This window comes from Paroedura picta, chromosome 7, assembly GCF_049243985.1.
Source record: "Paroedura picta isolate Pp20150507F chromosome 7, Ppicta_v3.0, whole genome shotgun sequence".
In the NCBI taxonomy this organism is placed as follows: Eukaryota; Metazoa; Chordata; class Lepidosauria; order Squamata; family Gekkonidae; genus Paroedura; species Paroedura picta.
This window is the reverse complement of record NC_135375.1, coordinates 32,055,961-32,072,040: the sequence shown is the minus strand read 5'-3', so window position 1 is coordinate 32,072,040 and position 16,080 is coordinate 32,055,961. Positions and strand designations below refer to the sequence as shown.

General features: G+C 47.0%; 1 protein-coding gene across 1 annotated transcript in view; it reads left to right on the top strand.

The window, feature by feature from the left end:
* Positions 1-16,080, top strand: part of THBS4 (thrombospondin 4) — a 56,050-nt gene that overhangs the window by 24,054 nt on the left and 15,916 nt on the right. Inside the window, exons 5-10 of the mRNA XM_077347306.1 lie at positions 7,508-7,602; positions 8,984-9,035; positions 11,173-11,345; positions 11,825-11,962; positions 12,918-12,995; positions 15,372-15,524. Of these exons, the coding sequence (XP_077203421.1) occupies positions 7,508-7,602; positions 8,984-9,035; positions 11,173-11,345; positions 11,825-11,962; positions 12,918-12,995; positions 15,372-15,524 (689 nt within the window). The remainder of the gene's footprint in view (positions 1-7,507; positions 7,603-8,983; positions 9,036-11,172; positions 11,346-11,824; positions 11,963-12,917; positions 12,996-15,371; positions 15,525-16,080) is intronic.

Sequence of the window (16,080 nt, the reverse complement as noted above, 5' to 3'; positions counted from 1 at the left end):
GAAACCTCTCTACCTGAAAACGAGAGAGGGCGTCGGCTACCTCATTCTTTACTCCCGCCACGTGCTGCGCTGAAAAGGATATATTAAGCGACAAGCACTCCAATACCATGCGCCTCACCAAACGCATGACCCGGGGCGACCTTGATGTCTGTCTGTTCAGGATCCTAACCACTGCCTGGTTGTCACACCAGAATAAAACCTTTTTGTTGGAAAAAACGTGCCCCCACATTAATATGGCCACCAATATAGGAAAGAATTCCAAAAAGGTTAAATCCCTGCGAACGGCGTCCGACCAATTGTCAGGCCATCGCTCGGCACACCACCTATTTTGGAAAAACACTCCAAAGCCGCTGCTACCGGCAGCGTCCGATTGTACTTGGAGCATGTCCCGCAGCTCATAAGGTGTCTGCCAAATGGCCACGCCGTTGAAGTTTTCCAAAAAGTTTTCCCATACCTTAATATCGGCCTTCATTTCCTTGGTCAGCCGAATATGATGAAAAGGTTTTTGAATGCCCCTTGTCGCATGCGCCAAGCGCGCACAAAAGGCCCTGCCCGGAGCCACCGCCTTACATGCAAAATTCAGGTGGCCCAGGGCAACTTGCAATTCCCTTAGCGTACATTTCTTTCTCTGTAACAACCCCTTGAGCATTTCTTTAAGTGTAAGCAACTTGTCTCGGGGGAGCCTGGAAGTCCCGGCCACTGAATCAATTTCAATACCCAAAAATGTGAGTCTAGTGGCTGGGCCTTCCGTCTTCTCATTGGCCAAAGGAACGCCCAATTGCTCCATCACCCATTGAAGCAAACGTAGCCTGCTCCCGCATACACCCGAACCTCCAGGGCCCGCTATCAAAAAATCATCCAAATAATGGACTATACTCGTAAACTCCCCTTTCATTCGCACCGCCCACTCCAAAAATGAGCTAAACTTCTCAAAAGCCGCACAGGCAATGGAACAGCCCATAGGCATGGCTTTATCTACATACCATAGCTCTTTGAAGCGGAAGCCCAGCAGGCAGAAGTCCTCGGGGTGTACCGGAAGGAGCCGAAAAGCCGACTGTATATCGCATTTTGCGATCATTGCGTTCCGTCCGCACTCCCGCACCATGGTTACCGCGGCATCAAATGAAGTGTACTTCACTGAGCACAAGTCCTCTGGTATATGGTCGTTTACAGAACTGCCCCTCGGATAGGATAGGTGGTGGATGAGCCTGTACTGGCCTTGGGTCTTTTTCGGCACCACCCCTAATGGGGACACCCTCAAGTTCTTCATAGGCATTCTATCAAAGGGGCCTGCCACCCTGCCAGCTAGACATTCCTTGCTGATCTTCGCTGCCACAACCTCCGGCAGCTCCTGCGCTGATTTCAGATTACCACACACAGTGGCCTCCCTAAGGCCTGTGAACGGTATACGAAACCCTTCTATAAAACCCTTGGCTAAATAATCCCTGGCCGTTACGTCAGGGTAACTGTAAAGCCAACAGAGGAGGGGACCCAGCTTGATGGGCGTAGGAGCCAAACTGCTGAGATACCCCTTGCATTTATGCTGCTTTGCCGTTGGAGGGATTTGTTGCAGATCCCGATCCTCCGTCCTTCTTTCCAGAGGACCGGGATCCACGAAAGGGCTGTCCAGAACCCGACGTACAATTGGCCCCCGAATGGCCCCCACCGCAAGCTTCACAACGGTGATCAAATCTGCACCTCCTGCGCTTGCAGCTGGCCCTATTAAAATCCCAACACACCAGACCGGACAACTTTTTGACCGGTACTGAAGTGCTGTTTTTTCCCCTTTCCCTTCGCTGTCTCACGCTGGGGCCAACTTCCACGATCCACGCGTCGTGGAACCTGAGATCCCAACGGGTGGAAGCGTTTTGCGAGGCGAGTTCTCTGAACTCACGATCGTATTCAATTGCCGCTTCCTCGCCCGCCGTTTCCCATGCCTTGACCACTTGTTTGAAGTAGCGATTCAAGTGCCATCCTCTCTCAGGATATGCCCCGCAAATCAATCCCTGAAACTCAATAAAGCCCTTAATCCAATTGAGCATTGACCTCTCACCCTGAGGCTTGGGTTTAAACTTGTCCCCCCGAGTGCTTGATTTTTCCTTTTTTGCATACCCAGCGGCCAACTCAAAGAAGTCTACAAAGTGACCATCAAGGACCCGTTCGCGAATCCTCGGCGGCAAATGCACTCCTGGTGGTGCTTCCCCGGTTTTAAAACCTGTGGGCGGTTCCCTCTTGCTTTTGCTAATCCCAGCCTCATCAAGAAGCCGCTTAGCTTCTTTTCTCCGATTTGCTAACCATGGAGGAAGGCCTGGTACAAAAGCACCTTCAATCCAAAACCAGCCATCATGAATTGAATCATCCCCTTCGTCCCATGTGGACGACTCACCAGACGACGGACTTTTCCGGGAAGAACGTCGCCGCTTTTTAGAAGCCTCAGACTGCTTCTTCCTACGCCTCGTCCCCTTCTGCTCCGACTCGTCCTGAATTACAAAAGAATCAGAACTGCCCACTTGGCTAAGCGATGGTGATGAGCTCTGCCCTGACACCGCTGACTGAGAAGGACCTCTAGCAGCAAATCGGGCTGCCGCCCTAGAGAAGCCTACCCAATACCCAGGCAATTTTGATGAGCTAGACTGCCCCGAAGAGGGCGAAGATGAAGAAATTCTGCCATGACGGCTATTTTTCTTACTGCCTGTTACCCCCCTTAATTTTTTCGACCTGCTCCTCCCCCGGCTACCTTGAGGAATAGCTCTAGATGCAGCCGCACCTGAGCTACCTCCCGACCTCTTCCGCCGGAGCGGAGAAGGAGATTTTGCTTTCCTTGTTCCTCGCCTCCCCCGCCTGGCTCCCTGTTCCTTGCCCCCAATATCAGAGCTGGAAGAGCTAGGCCCCTCAGTTGGCGAAGGAGACTCCCTGCGAACCCGGTGCCCGAGCCGTTTTCTAGGCTCCCTGGGCCCGGACCCGCTGCCAGCTGTGCCAGCTGGCCTCCTCTCCCTCAGCCTACCCCGCCTGGCTTCATGCCCTTCGCCCCCAATCTCAGGGCTATAAGAGACACTCGAGCCCCCTGGCGAAGCAGACACCCTACGAGGCCGCCGCGCGAGCCGTATACTAGGCCCCTTGGGCCTGGCCCCGCTACCCGCAGCTTTAGATGCTGCCCTGCCCTTTGGGGTACCCGCCTTTGATGGCGCGCTGCCCCCGCCCCGGGCCGGTTGTGGCTTACTCCCGCCCTTGGGCTTTGACACAGGCACAGCCCCAGCCCATGCGTCGCGTGCCCGCAACGCACTGGCCCGTCTTCCCGAGTCCGCCCTCAGACTGGAGCGGCTCCCTGCTGGCGGGGGGGACTGCCTGGGGGAATCCCCTGATGCCCGTTGGGCCACCTCCCCCTTTTTAGCCGAAGCGCGCCGGCCAGGCATCTCCGCGCCGCTCCTAACCCCTTGAAGTAAAATGCGCGGTTTTTTTTTTTTTTTTTTTTGTAGTTTTCTGTTGCGGGACAAGCGGCACCTAAACCAGTTCACAATCAGCCGCCGCTTCTGCCCGCTACTCTTCAGCCGCGCCTCCCCAGGCCTACTCCCAAGCACAGCGAGACAGCACGCTGTCCTGCTGGCTGCGGCGCGAAGAGGCCGAGAAGCCCAGCGCTCGGCCTTATATAGGCCCGCGCTCAGCCCCTGCCACGTGACTCGGGCTCCGAAGCCCGACAGGAGCACGCGGCTTCCTAGCGCCGCCGCCGCGTCAAGCCGCGGCCTGAGGTTAGTCTCGGCCTTTGATTATGTTATGCCACCTTATGTTATGACTGTTATTTATTGCATTGTTATAATATTCCATGTAAGCGTTCCACAACATTTAATGTAAACCGGCCAGAGCCGTAGGGAAATATACATACATACATACATACATACATATATACACCAAGCAGGCTCTAGGATTCACTCCCCCCTCCCCCCACAAAAAGATCTGTGGCTAAACTATAGAGCTGTGGGTGAATGTCCTGTCAAAATGGTGGTGTCACTTCTTGTTTTGTGCTGAAAGAGATGTCACACATTGGTGCAATGCCAAATTGCACCAGCTTTCCGTCAAGGCTGGGAGGTCTCCTGCTGTAGCAGGGCAGCTGGCCTCACTAGCAGATGGCGAGGCAGTTGCCAGAGACTCTGTGGAAGCAGCTTTCATGGTTGAGCTACTGTTTTGCTTTTTACCTCTACTCCTGTTATTGCATGTTGGTTTTGCGTCTGGAAGACCATGTTATTGTGGGCAGAGTTTAAATATGCTAGAAGTACCAGACTGCTTAAAAGAATAACAGTGTTTTATTATGAAGAGAAACAGATTTCTCGAGAGAGAGAAGAATCCTAGCGGTCTAACTATCTAGCTTTCTTCTCCGTTCATTCAGTCTGTCATAGAGGCAAGCAGGGAGGAAGAGTGCTCCAAGGTAGTCTCCAATCCAGCCTATCAGGACACTGGAGGAGATTATTTGAACATACCAGGAAGTTCCGAATCTAACTATGCTAATTATGCATCTCCTAACTATGCCCCCTGTAGGATATTCTTCATATTCTGTTTAGTCATGCACACTGCATATCTTGCAAATTCCAGCAGTTATGATTACCTAACATCTATGTTAGTCTTAGATGATCAACAGCCATTTTAGCTGGTTCATAAGATTGCCTTCGGAGTGAAAAATGGGATGTGATTGATAAGCAAGGTTTGACAGTTATAAAAAGGCTTTTGTAGCATGTGAAGAGCTGCCTTTGGGCACATCTCACTTAATTTTGTTTTTGATTGGTGTTTGGAAGAAATTTTATCCCACCAGCAATTGGAGATGTCAGGGACTGAACTTGAGGCCTACAAACCCTGCCTTCCATTATTGGGCTGAGCCCCTTTTCCCCACTACTCTTTTAAACCCATTGAAATATGCAGGATGTGTCATGTGCATGACTCAAAAGGATATCCCACAAGGGGGCATTGGAAAGGAGGTGTATTTAGGAACTTCCTGATGTATTTAAAATCTCCTCTAGAGTCCCGATTGGCCCAATTGGAGACATCCTGCTGCTTTGAACACACGTCCTCCCTGCTTGCCTCCAGAACAGACTGAGTGAATGGAAAACAACAGCTAGACCAGCAACTGCAGCAGCGGCGGGGGCAGCATGTGCACAGGCAGCGTGTGAATGTGCGCAGGTGCACAACAGTCGGGCAGTGTGGAGGCTGCCATTGCCATGGCTCCTCCATCACCTGCCGTAACCAGCTGCCGCCCTCTGCCTGCTGCCGTCCTCCGCCTGCTGCTGCCCACCACCGGCCACCGCTGGCCGTGGCGACAACCAACCTGGGGACCCCCCAGAAGGGGCCAGGCAATCCCAAATGGGGTCCCGACCCACAGGTTGAGTACCACTGAGCTAGACAGTTAGCTAGGTCTCTCTCGCCTTTTACTGTACAAAGTGTGTTTCTCTTCTTAAACTATTTTCTTCTTTTGGTGCTTTTCCCTCTTTACATGTTTAAACTTTGCCCCTTCCCCAAGACACCAAATGGTTGCCACTCTGGACAGGGAAATACCTGCAGATTTTTTGGGGGGGAGTGGAACCAGGATTTAGGGCAGGGAGGGACCTCAGTGGAGTATAATGCTATAGTGTCCACACTACAAAGCAGTCATTTTCTCCAGGGAAACTGATCTCTTTACTCTGGAGATAAGTTAACTTCCAGGTGATCCCCAGGTCCCACCTGGGGACTAGCATCCCTAGCTCTGCTTAAGATGGGCCTGTTTTTCTGTGAAAGAAAAAGGATCTTCATAGATGCAAACAGGATGCTCGGTTTCTGGTTTGTCTTAAAAAAAAATGTTTGTTTGTCTGCTATACTGCCCCTCAGTTGGGGTCCCAAGGTATTTAGGAATTTCAATAACTATATTTCTTCAGATCAGTTGGGACAAGGTTTTATGCCTCTTTATGCACCTTGGAAATGTGTGACCTCTTTTATTCAGGTGTTTTTGGGGAGACAAGACAGATGTCTTCATTGCAGGGGGTTATGAGATAAAACCAGCAGTTGACTATGTAAAGCATGCCTGGTATGCAGGCTATGGAAGATAAAGAATGAAAGGATTTCCTGGGCCTGAATAATAGTCCATGCAAGGCCATAGCATTGTAAAGACTGAGAATGCAAAAGCTACAGAGAAGATTTTGATCTCGATGGAGAAGCTGAACATAAGGCAGATCAAATGGCTGACAAGACTTGATGTTTTATACAGGTTTTTGCTAATTTTGAAAGAGTCGTGCCCTTTAAAGGGAGGTATCGCTCATTCCGTCAGAACTCAGAAGCCAACCAAGATTGGTACTTGAATGGGAGAACACAAAAGAAGACTGTAGAGGGAGGCCGTGGGAAAGCACCTTTGCCTCTCACTTGCCTTGAAAATCCCCTACTGGTCAGTTGTGACATAGCGGCACTGTGCACACAGAAGCGCACATAGGTTCCAAAGATGTATGCAAATGCCGGGTGGGAGGTCTGCTGGGCCCTTGCAAGGAAGCATCATCCAGAGGGAGGGCGGGGTACCTAAAGCTTCTTTTGCTTGGCCCCAGGGTCACCGGCCTCCTGGTGATGGCTGGAGAGCTGGGATTATGCCTGATCTGTGGGCGACTTGAAGAAAATGGCTGCTTTGGAAGCTGGGCTCTACACTGCAGCATTAACCCCCCACTGAGGTCTGTCCCTTCCCCAGCCTCTCCCTTCTCAGGCTCCATCACCAAAGTGTTCAGGTATTTCCCAACCTGGAACTGACACAGAGGGTTGTGCGCTTCGGCGAAGTTCGGCCACCGCTGGCCACTTCAGGCTTCAGTGATTGACGAGGCGGCCGAACCACGCCAAAGCCACCCCACCCAATAGAAGCCAGTCCACCTCCCAGTCAAGTTTTATTCTTCCAAGAAAAAAAGAAATGGCTGAGGAGGAGAGCAGGAGAGGAGAGGAGAGATTAGGGCTGATCCTGCGTTGAGCAGGGGGTTGGACTAGATGGCCTGTATGGCCCCTTCCAACTCTATGATTCTATGATTCTAAAAAGATTTTGTACTTTCCTCCTGGCTGCTGCGTCTGCCTTTGCATGCCTGCATTTATGCTACACTGGAAACCGCTGATTTGGGAAGACACGTGTGATCAGGTGAAGTGACATTTCACATTGAAAATGGTAAACACTTGAATAGTATAAATGTCTGTCAAATGTAGGCTCCTGGACTATGGGGGAAACTGGACAAATAGCATTGGGCTGAGGAAAAAACACATGGACGGGTGGTTTTAATCTCCCTGTGCTATGGCTTCAGTTTGAAACCTCCCTCTCCCCCGGTAAACATGCTGGGGGCCAATCATTGACCTTCCAGCATCATATCTGGTTTGGCTCTGACGTAAAAGTGCTTAGGACTGGCTGTATGTTAGTTGAATCTAGTTGAGTCATGTGATAATGCATGTGAAGCATTATGAATGAAGTGCCATATAAGAACTAATTAGAATAAGTTTTCCGTATTTAATTGTTCTCATTGTGTTGTTGTAGGCGTCTCTACGAGTGACTTTAACAGACAGTTACTGGGTCACATGATGCAGATGAACCAAATACTAGGTGATGTGAAAGATCTTCTCAGACAACAGGTATTTGACAAAGTTATATGGTGTGTGTTTTGTTGGCCTCTAACCAAACTGGTACATTCTCTGCAGCACTAAGAGAAAATTCATCCACTTCTGTAGGGTTGCAGTTAATGCAAGCCTGTTTTTCCACACACTGAGAAATATGAAATACAATTCCCATTACTATTTTAGAGAGAGAGGTTGCTTATAAATATGCATGGTTCTCTCCTGAATCATACAACTGGGCTCAAGGAATTAACTCCAGGAAAGAACCTGACTAAAAATACAAAGATATGCCAAACACTATAAAGTTATTTGCAAGTGGAGATACTAAATGTACAAACTTTAGCATATTTCCAGATGAGGCAAAATAATTGAGACTCCTTGAATTGATTTTTATGAGACAGGACTGAAGTCAGACAGGATCTAAGGTTTACTTCAGACTTTCCCAGAAAAAATTCCAAAAGGTAGACTAGTTTATATTACATGAAAATGGGTTTGAAAGTCAAATCTGACAGTGTTGAGCAGGAACATTATTTAGTTGGGCTGCCAGTTTCATGTTGGGAAATACTTGGGGATTTTGGAGGTGGAGCTTGAAGAGGATGGGGTTTGAGGAGGGGAGGGGCTTCCATGAAGTATAATGTTATAGCTTTCATCTTCCAAAACAGCCATTTTCTTCAGGTGAGCTGATCTCTTTCTCAGTTGTAATAAAAGAAGATAGGATGGTGTTTCTATCATGTTTTATCGGGGTGGGGTTTATATTGTACATTGCCATGAGTCTCTGGAGAGTGGCAGGCAAAAAATCTAAGAAAAAGAAAAAGGAAGGAAGAAAGGAAGGGCTTGGTTCTCATATGCTGCTTTTCTCTACAAGAAGGAGTCTCAAAGTGGCTTACAGTCGCCTTCCCATTCCTCTCCTCACAACAGACACCCTGTGAGGGAGGTGAGGCTGAGAGAGCCCTGATATCACTGCTCGGTCAGAACAGCTTTATCAGTGCCATGGCGAGCCCAAGGTCACCCAGCTGGTTGCATGTGGGGGAGTGCAAAATCGAACCTGGCATGCCAGATTAGAAGTCCGCACTCCTAACCACTATACCAAACTGCCTCTTTAGGAACAGGATTCAAGTAAGAAACCAAAATTTTAGCATTGTATCAGTACTTTTATTTGTGGGGTTGCTGAACTTGGAGATAAATGTGTACCGTGAATAGTTTTGCTGAAGATAATATGAAATGGGAGGCTAAAATAGCAGAATATCCTTGAAGTCCCATGTGGACAGTTAAGGCAAGATGTAAGTTCTTTTTTTTGCAAAATCAGGTCATTATTTTACCTAATTGTATTCTGTGCAGCTCTGGATAATGGCAATTCAGAATGAAACCAATCCATATCTATTCCTTTCGTTTTCTAAAGGTTAAAGAAACAACTTTTTTGAGGAATACGATAGCTGAATGCCAGGCATGTGGTAAGTGCTTATGCATTTCCTATTTTAAAAAGAGACTTTAGGATCCAAACCACAAAGGAAGCCCCTGTTCATTCTTAGGCCGTAACTCTGAGGATATTTTCCAGGGAGTAAGCCCTACTGGATAACACAGGACTTTTTAGTAGACTGCCTTAGGTTTGCTTTCTTAGCTGCTAAATAAATGTCAAAGTAAAAATAAAAAGGGATGCTTGTCAGGCTAACCGTTATAATCACAACAAATAAGTAGTAATAGAATCTTAAGCAATAGTTTTTAAGCGACGTTTTAAACTTGGACAATGATGCATACAATGACGAAAACACATCCTGCCCTTCTTTGCAAAGGGGGGCTGCTGAACAACTTCTGACAATTTTTTTTTAAATCTGCAGTTAAAAAAATACATAAAAGCCCATCAAGAAAATGTATCAACAGAGAAAATGAGAGGTTTCAAGAGTATTTCTGTTCTCAAAGGCCTTCTAGAAAGTGAAATGGCCTCAACCCAAACACCTCCCCCCCCCCGCCCCGCACACAATGGTGAGGCAGATCTCTCTTGGCTCAGAGTTCCACCAGTCCCTGTTCCATGGAGCGATTTTACTGACCAAGAGGGCACATGAAGGCACCTTTTTATTCCCATACTTGCTCCAGGGTACTCAAGAAAGCATACACGGTCCTCCTGGCATCTATTTTATCTTTGAGTGTTACATTAGAGCAGGGGTAGTCAAACTGCGGCCCTCCAGATGTCCGTGGACTACAATTCCCAGGAGCCCCCTGCCAGCATTCGCTGGCAGGGGGCTTCTGGGAATTGTAGTCCATAGACATCTGGAGGGCCGCAGTTTGACTATCCCTGCAACAGAGGTTTACTTAGCATCATAGTAAGCCTTCTCCTACTTCTATTCGGATAACTTTAACTTTAAGGATGCATGTGCTCATATTTATGCAAGAGGTCACAATTGACAAATGCACATACGTGTATATGCAGCAGGAAAGTCGGAGTGGCGTTGAGTTCGTGTGATGTGTGCAAGTGGAAAAACCTCTACAGGCATCTCAGAAGTTAATAGGTCTGATCTAGAACCTCGTGCCCCTTGCTGGCTCTGTGTGCTGTCACTGGAAATGAAAGGGCATTCAGTGTCCTGACAATGTGGGATGTAATTCTCGTAAAACTCTGGAGTGACATCTCATTGGGCAATGCTCTAGCTTGGTTAAACCATAGAGTTTTGTGCGAATGCTAGAGTGTCAGCCCTGCAAGGTGATTTCACTTCTGGACTGTGCTGGAAATGAGATTGCTGTGTCACTATCAGTGTCTCAGCATTGCTGGTGAAGGCCACATCCAACTTAGCCTCCTGCCAGCCTAATCCAGAAGGAGCACTAATGCCCCACTTTGTGGCATGTGATGGCTTTGAATCCAATTCAGTTTGCATTTGTTTGGGGACTGAAACCACCCAGGCCACCCTGGGAGAAAGACAAGCACTCCGTGGGTTGGATAAAAAAAGCAAAATAGCTTTATCTGCTTCAGATTTTGGTGAATGAATAGGATGTTTGCTCTGCTGATGCTTCTTTTCCATAGCAGTCTTTGGATTTCATTATATTTGTTTTTCATCTTTGGAACTGTTGAAGCACGAATATAAAAGTATTTCAGAAACATAATATGATGTAGGATAATTTATTAATAAACAGCCCTTATCTCATGATTTACTAATTAGTAATAAATCGTTAAAACTGCTGTACTGTCGGGAGCCTGGACGCAGTTCCAGGAGCAGGGCCAGAAGAGAGAAGCAGGGTTGAGACTGGGCCAAGAGTTGGGATACTCAGCAGACAACTCAGAGTGGGAAGAAACATACTCTCGGGCATGGACGATTTCCAAGATGTCTGGCTGAATTAGGCAAAAAGAAGCACAAAGGAACAAAACGCAGTCTGGGCCAGGTCTTCACTTGATGATTTGTCCAGATTGTGGAGGCAGCCTACCAGGCCAGGTTGTGTAAAAAACCAGGGATCTGTTATTGGCTTCCTGCGTCATGTGCTGGAATCCAGTCAGGTGACCTCAGCCCAAGAGATGCTACTGTGCTATGCAAGCCTCTGCAACCAGCCCTGTGGTACAAGCTGTACTGTGTTCAAGTCCTACCCTGGCACCTTCATGATTTTCAGGATTGGGAGCTGGAAATTTCCCCACTCCATCCCCGGAACCCCCTAAGCCAAAATGTGAAGCCAACACTTGTTTCAGAGGTGTGCGATGCACAGACACAGTGGATGGATTTCAGTGTGGCCCTTGCCCGGAAGGCTTCACTGGAAATGGAGTAACATGTGCAGATATTGATGAGGTAATACTTTTATTTACTTTGTTTTGGGTGTGAACTGTAGTGTGAAGAAGGCAGCTTTCAGGCAGGGTTGCCAGCTCTGGGTTGGGAGGTACCTAGAGATGTTGGGGGTGGAGCTTGGAGTGGGTGTGATTTGCAGTGGGGAGGGACCTCAGTGGAGTATAATGCTGCGGAATCCATCCTCAAAAAGCAGCCATTTTCTCCAGGGGAACTGATCTCTATTGCCTGGAGATGAGCTGTAAAACTGGGGGATCCCCATGTCCTACCTGGAGACTGGCACCGCTACTTTCAGATATAGAGAGATCCAGGCTGTCTCCTACAATCAAATGGTCTGTAGGTGACATGTGTGAATCTCTGCTTTGAGTGTCACAGCAGAGAGTCAGAAGTGAATCAGAAGTGTTTCCAATAAACAGGCTCTTCACAGCATTTGCCACATACTATGGAATTACCACACTGAATGAACCTAGTTGTTGTCCTTTTAGTGCCGCTATAATCCATGCTTCCCAGGAGTGAGGTGTGTGAACATGGCTCCAGGATTCAGGTGTGAGGCCTGCCCTCCAGGATACACTGGACAAATCATCCAAGGAGTGGGAATAAACTCTGCCAAAAATAATAAACAGGTGTGTGATCTCACTGCCACTCACCAGAAGCAAATAAGGTTTGGCTATGCATGTATTTATAGGATCCATGTTATTGACAAGTAGTATTATTTTACTTTTAAAAAGCCTTGTTAACCATAGTACTTGTTGTTGAGTGTTCCACCCATGGATGCCATCTCCAGGTTGGGAAATCCTGGAGGTTTTGGGAGTGGAGACTAACTGAGCATAATGCCGTCCACCCTCTAAAATAGCCATTTTCTCCAGGGGACTTGATCTCCATAATCTGGAAATTGGAATTCCAGATCTCCAGGCCCACCTGGAAGCTGACGTCTCTAGTCCCACGTCTCCCATGCAGGCTCTGCTAGTCTTCTGGAATGGTCTTCTGGAGGCACTAAGGAGAGCTGCAACTTTGGTGCAGTTGTACAAGACTGAACTTTTAAGGAAAGCTTTTGGAAGCCCTTGACACTGGCCATATATTGGCTATTGTTGTGGTTGCCAAGTACTGGCAAACCATTCCTCTGTTTTCAGTATGCTCACTGCTTTTGGGAGCCATTGTTGTTATTTCTCTAGTTTAGAGTTCATTGTACCTTTCCAGTGGGGAAGGACAGAAAGCAGTTATCCAGTTTTCCATACTGATGTGTGGTAAAAAGACTTAAGTTTTTGTATGTGACAACATACATTAGTGCCTGTATCTGTGGGCATCCTGATAAAAAAAATACCACATACAAATTTTCCCTGGGAGTCTTCCTATCTGGCATAGAGCCGAACAATTTCCCTTGTCCAGGCCCCACACTTATGGCAGGGATTAGATTGGGCGACTGCTGTGCTTTAAAATTGTTTCCTAATTAGTGCTAACATTGGGAAAAAAACATCTCTACTTGTTTGGTACATTTTAGAAGACTTATTAAGGTAGTCACTTTGTACTTGAGTGTATTGCAATTAATTTTCCTTTGTTATTTAAAAAAAATTGTTCTAGGTCTGCTTGGACATAGACGAATGTCAAAACCATGCAAATGGAGGCTGTGTCCCAAATTCTCAGTGTATAAACACTGTGGTAAGTACCCTGTTAGGGGAGGGGAGGATGTCTGGAGCTGATCAATCTAAATGTTACAGGTGCCGTCCCAAAAGCAAGAGCCAAATCACGCACACAAAACCCACCTGAAAGTGTGGTTCTGAATCAGAATCACACATGAAGCTGGAAGGGACAACAAAGATCCTGTCCAACCCCTCACTTTCTCAAAGACTTAAAAATCACACACTCCTGACAGGTACTCATCCAATCTCCTCCTAAAAACTTCCAGTGAAGAAGACGCTACCGTCCTCTGAGGCAACATATTCTATTTACAAACATCTCTCACCACCAGAAAATATTTAAGTGGAACTTCCTTTCCCATCATTTGAACCCATTGCTCTGAGTCCTTGCCTCTAAAGCTGCAGTAAACAAGTTGGCCCCCTCTTCAGCATGTCTACCTTTTACATAAGTAAATGCAGCTCTCGTATCACCCCCTCAGCTACATAGTTTCCTGAAACCTTGAAAGCCAACCAGATGATAATAGAATGGTGTGAAGCCAGCCAATAAAGCTTCATATTTCTACACTTACACCCCAGAATATAAGTCAGTATGTTGTCCAGGCACCAGCTGTGATGAAGGAAATTGCCAGGCATCCCATCTATATGTCTGCAAGAAGAAAATGTTTTACTGTTTTTTAAAAAAAACTGTATCCTGCCTAGAGTAACCTGCTCTTGTGGGATTTTGGAAGCTAAGTAGGGTTGGACCTGGCTAGCATTTGGAGAGCAGGCCTTCAAGGAATACTGTGGTTGTGATGTGAAGGCAGGCAGTGGCAAACCACTTCTGCACACTTCTTTCCTTGCAAACTCTACAGCAACCTTTCTGAGTCTTTCTACCCTTGAGAAACCCCTGAACCATTCAGGCTTCGAGAAACCCCAGAAGTGGCACAATCGTGCAGAGTATGGTTGGGAAGCATAGTTGTGTACATGCCCACCTGGAGCCCCTCCCCTTCCCACCCCCTCTAGGCCAACATGACCATATATGGTCATAGGTAAAAGTAAAGGTATCCCCTGTGCAAGCACCGAGTCATGTCTGACCCTTGGGGTGACGCCCTCTAGCGTTTTCATGGCAGACTCAATACGGGGTGGTTTGCCAGTGCCTTCCCCAGTCATTACCGTTTACCCACCAGCGAGCTGGGTACTCATTTTACCAACCTTGGAAGGATGGAAGGCTGAGTCATCCTTGAGCCGGCTGCTGGGATCGAACTCCCAGCCTCACGGACAGACAGCTTCAGACAGCATGTCGGCTGCTTTACCACGCTGCGCCACAAGAGGCTCTTATATATGGTCATAGCACATCATAAAATTTAAATAAATAAATAAATTTATATATACATATATATATATATATACATACACACACACACACACATATATATAATTCCCACCCATTCAGGAAACCCTTCCAGGGCTGTCTTGAAACCCCAGAGTTTCACAAAACTGATTAAGAAACCCTGCCCTGCAGGGTTACCATAAGTCAGCTGGGACTTGACCACTCTTTCTAGTGCCACCATCCTGTCTTCACAAAACCCCCCACATTTAAAAATATTTCGAAAAGACTCAAAAAGGAATACAGCACTGAAACAGGGAGCAGGGGGTGGGGAGTAGTTTTTCTGCTGCATTTATTGTGAGCTAGATTTACATATTCTTTTTTTTTTAACAGATCTTAAAGCACAATCAAACATGTAGGCTATTCTTTGGTGCAGACTTAAGACTTTCTTAACTGCACCAAGAATTTGTGCATGCAGCATGGGATTGCATGCTCATTTCCATTTCCCAGGGGGAAAATTCTTCTTTCCTTCTTTGGGACAAAAAGTATTAGCAGTTTAAAAAATGCCCTCTGCAACAGCCTGTTTATTCTGAGACTAATTTTGTTTACCCTTATAGATATGCCCTCAAAAGTGGAGGAGATCTGTGCTTGAATCATGCTTGCACAGTCTTACTTGCATCTGCTTAGCTGAGCAAGTAACTCTAATCACTCTGGCTTCCTTTTAGAAGTTTGCACACGCATGTGATTTTGTACTTGTGCCTGAATACTAACACTGCATGAGAAGCAGCTCTGAGTGTATCAGAATGACAAGTGAACACAGTCCCTCACCTGGATAATAGAAGGTAGGCCTGTCAGCTTGTGCCCTACCAAGCCAAAAGCAGCTCGCCAGCCGGATGAAAGCAAGCCACAGATACAAAAGGGTCATTAAATCCCAGATAGGGACGGTGAATATGGCCGATGGGTTGATTTAGGTTTGGTGGGCCTCCTGTTATGCATACTTGGCATGAACAAGCCTTATTTTGGGGCAATGGACACGTGTCATTTAAAAGCAGGGGAAAGTCTTGTTTCTGATCTTGCTTGCTTTCCTGATAGGGTTCCTACCGCTGTGGAGCTTGCAAAATTGGGTTTACGGGAGACCAAGTCAGGGGATGCAGGTCTGAAAGAAGTTGCCGGAATCTTGCCTTGAACCCCTGCAGTCTCTATGCCCAGTGTACTGAAGTAAGGCCAGGAGACATCTCGTGCGTGGTAAGATGCTGGGTCTGTTAGATTGTTTACTGTTTATTGTTACAATGCTGTTTTCTCTTTGTATTGCTATTGTTATTATTATTACCTTTATTTGATATAGTCACAGAGTTTGATGTACTGTTCTTTGTTCTTGTTCCATGTGAACCTCCTGACCCTTAGTAGAAATCCACTATGACCCCAAGATTTTTTCCCCGCAGTCTCAGGAAATTCAGACCCCCAATTTGCCACATCGTCACCCACTTACCCAGTTCATGGAGGTTCTCTTGGAACTCTTCACAGTCAGCCTTGGTTTTCACCATCCTGAATTATGTTGTATCATTTACAAACTTGGCCACTACACTACTCGCCCCTGGTAACAGAACAATTATAGGGGCTCTCACTTCAGCATTCCCAGGACAGAGGGTTTGTCCATTTCGGCTTCTTCTAGACCGATAAGAGCAAATATTCAACACATTTGATTAAACAGCAACACCCATTCTCTGTGAATGCCAGGTAACAAAGTTTTTACTGTACTGGGCATTTATATAAATCAAGTTTTCAAACTGCTGCATGTACA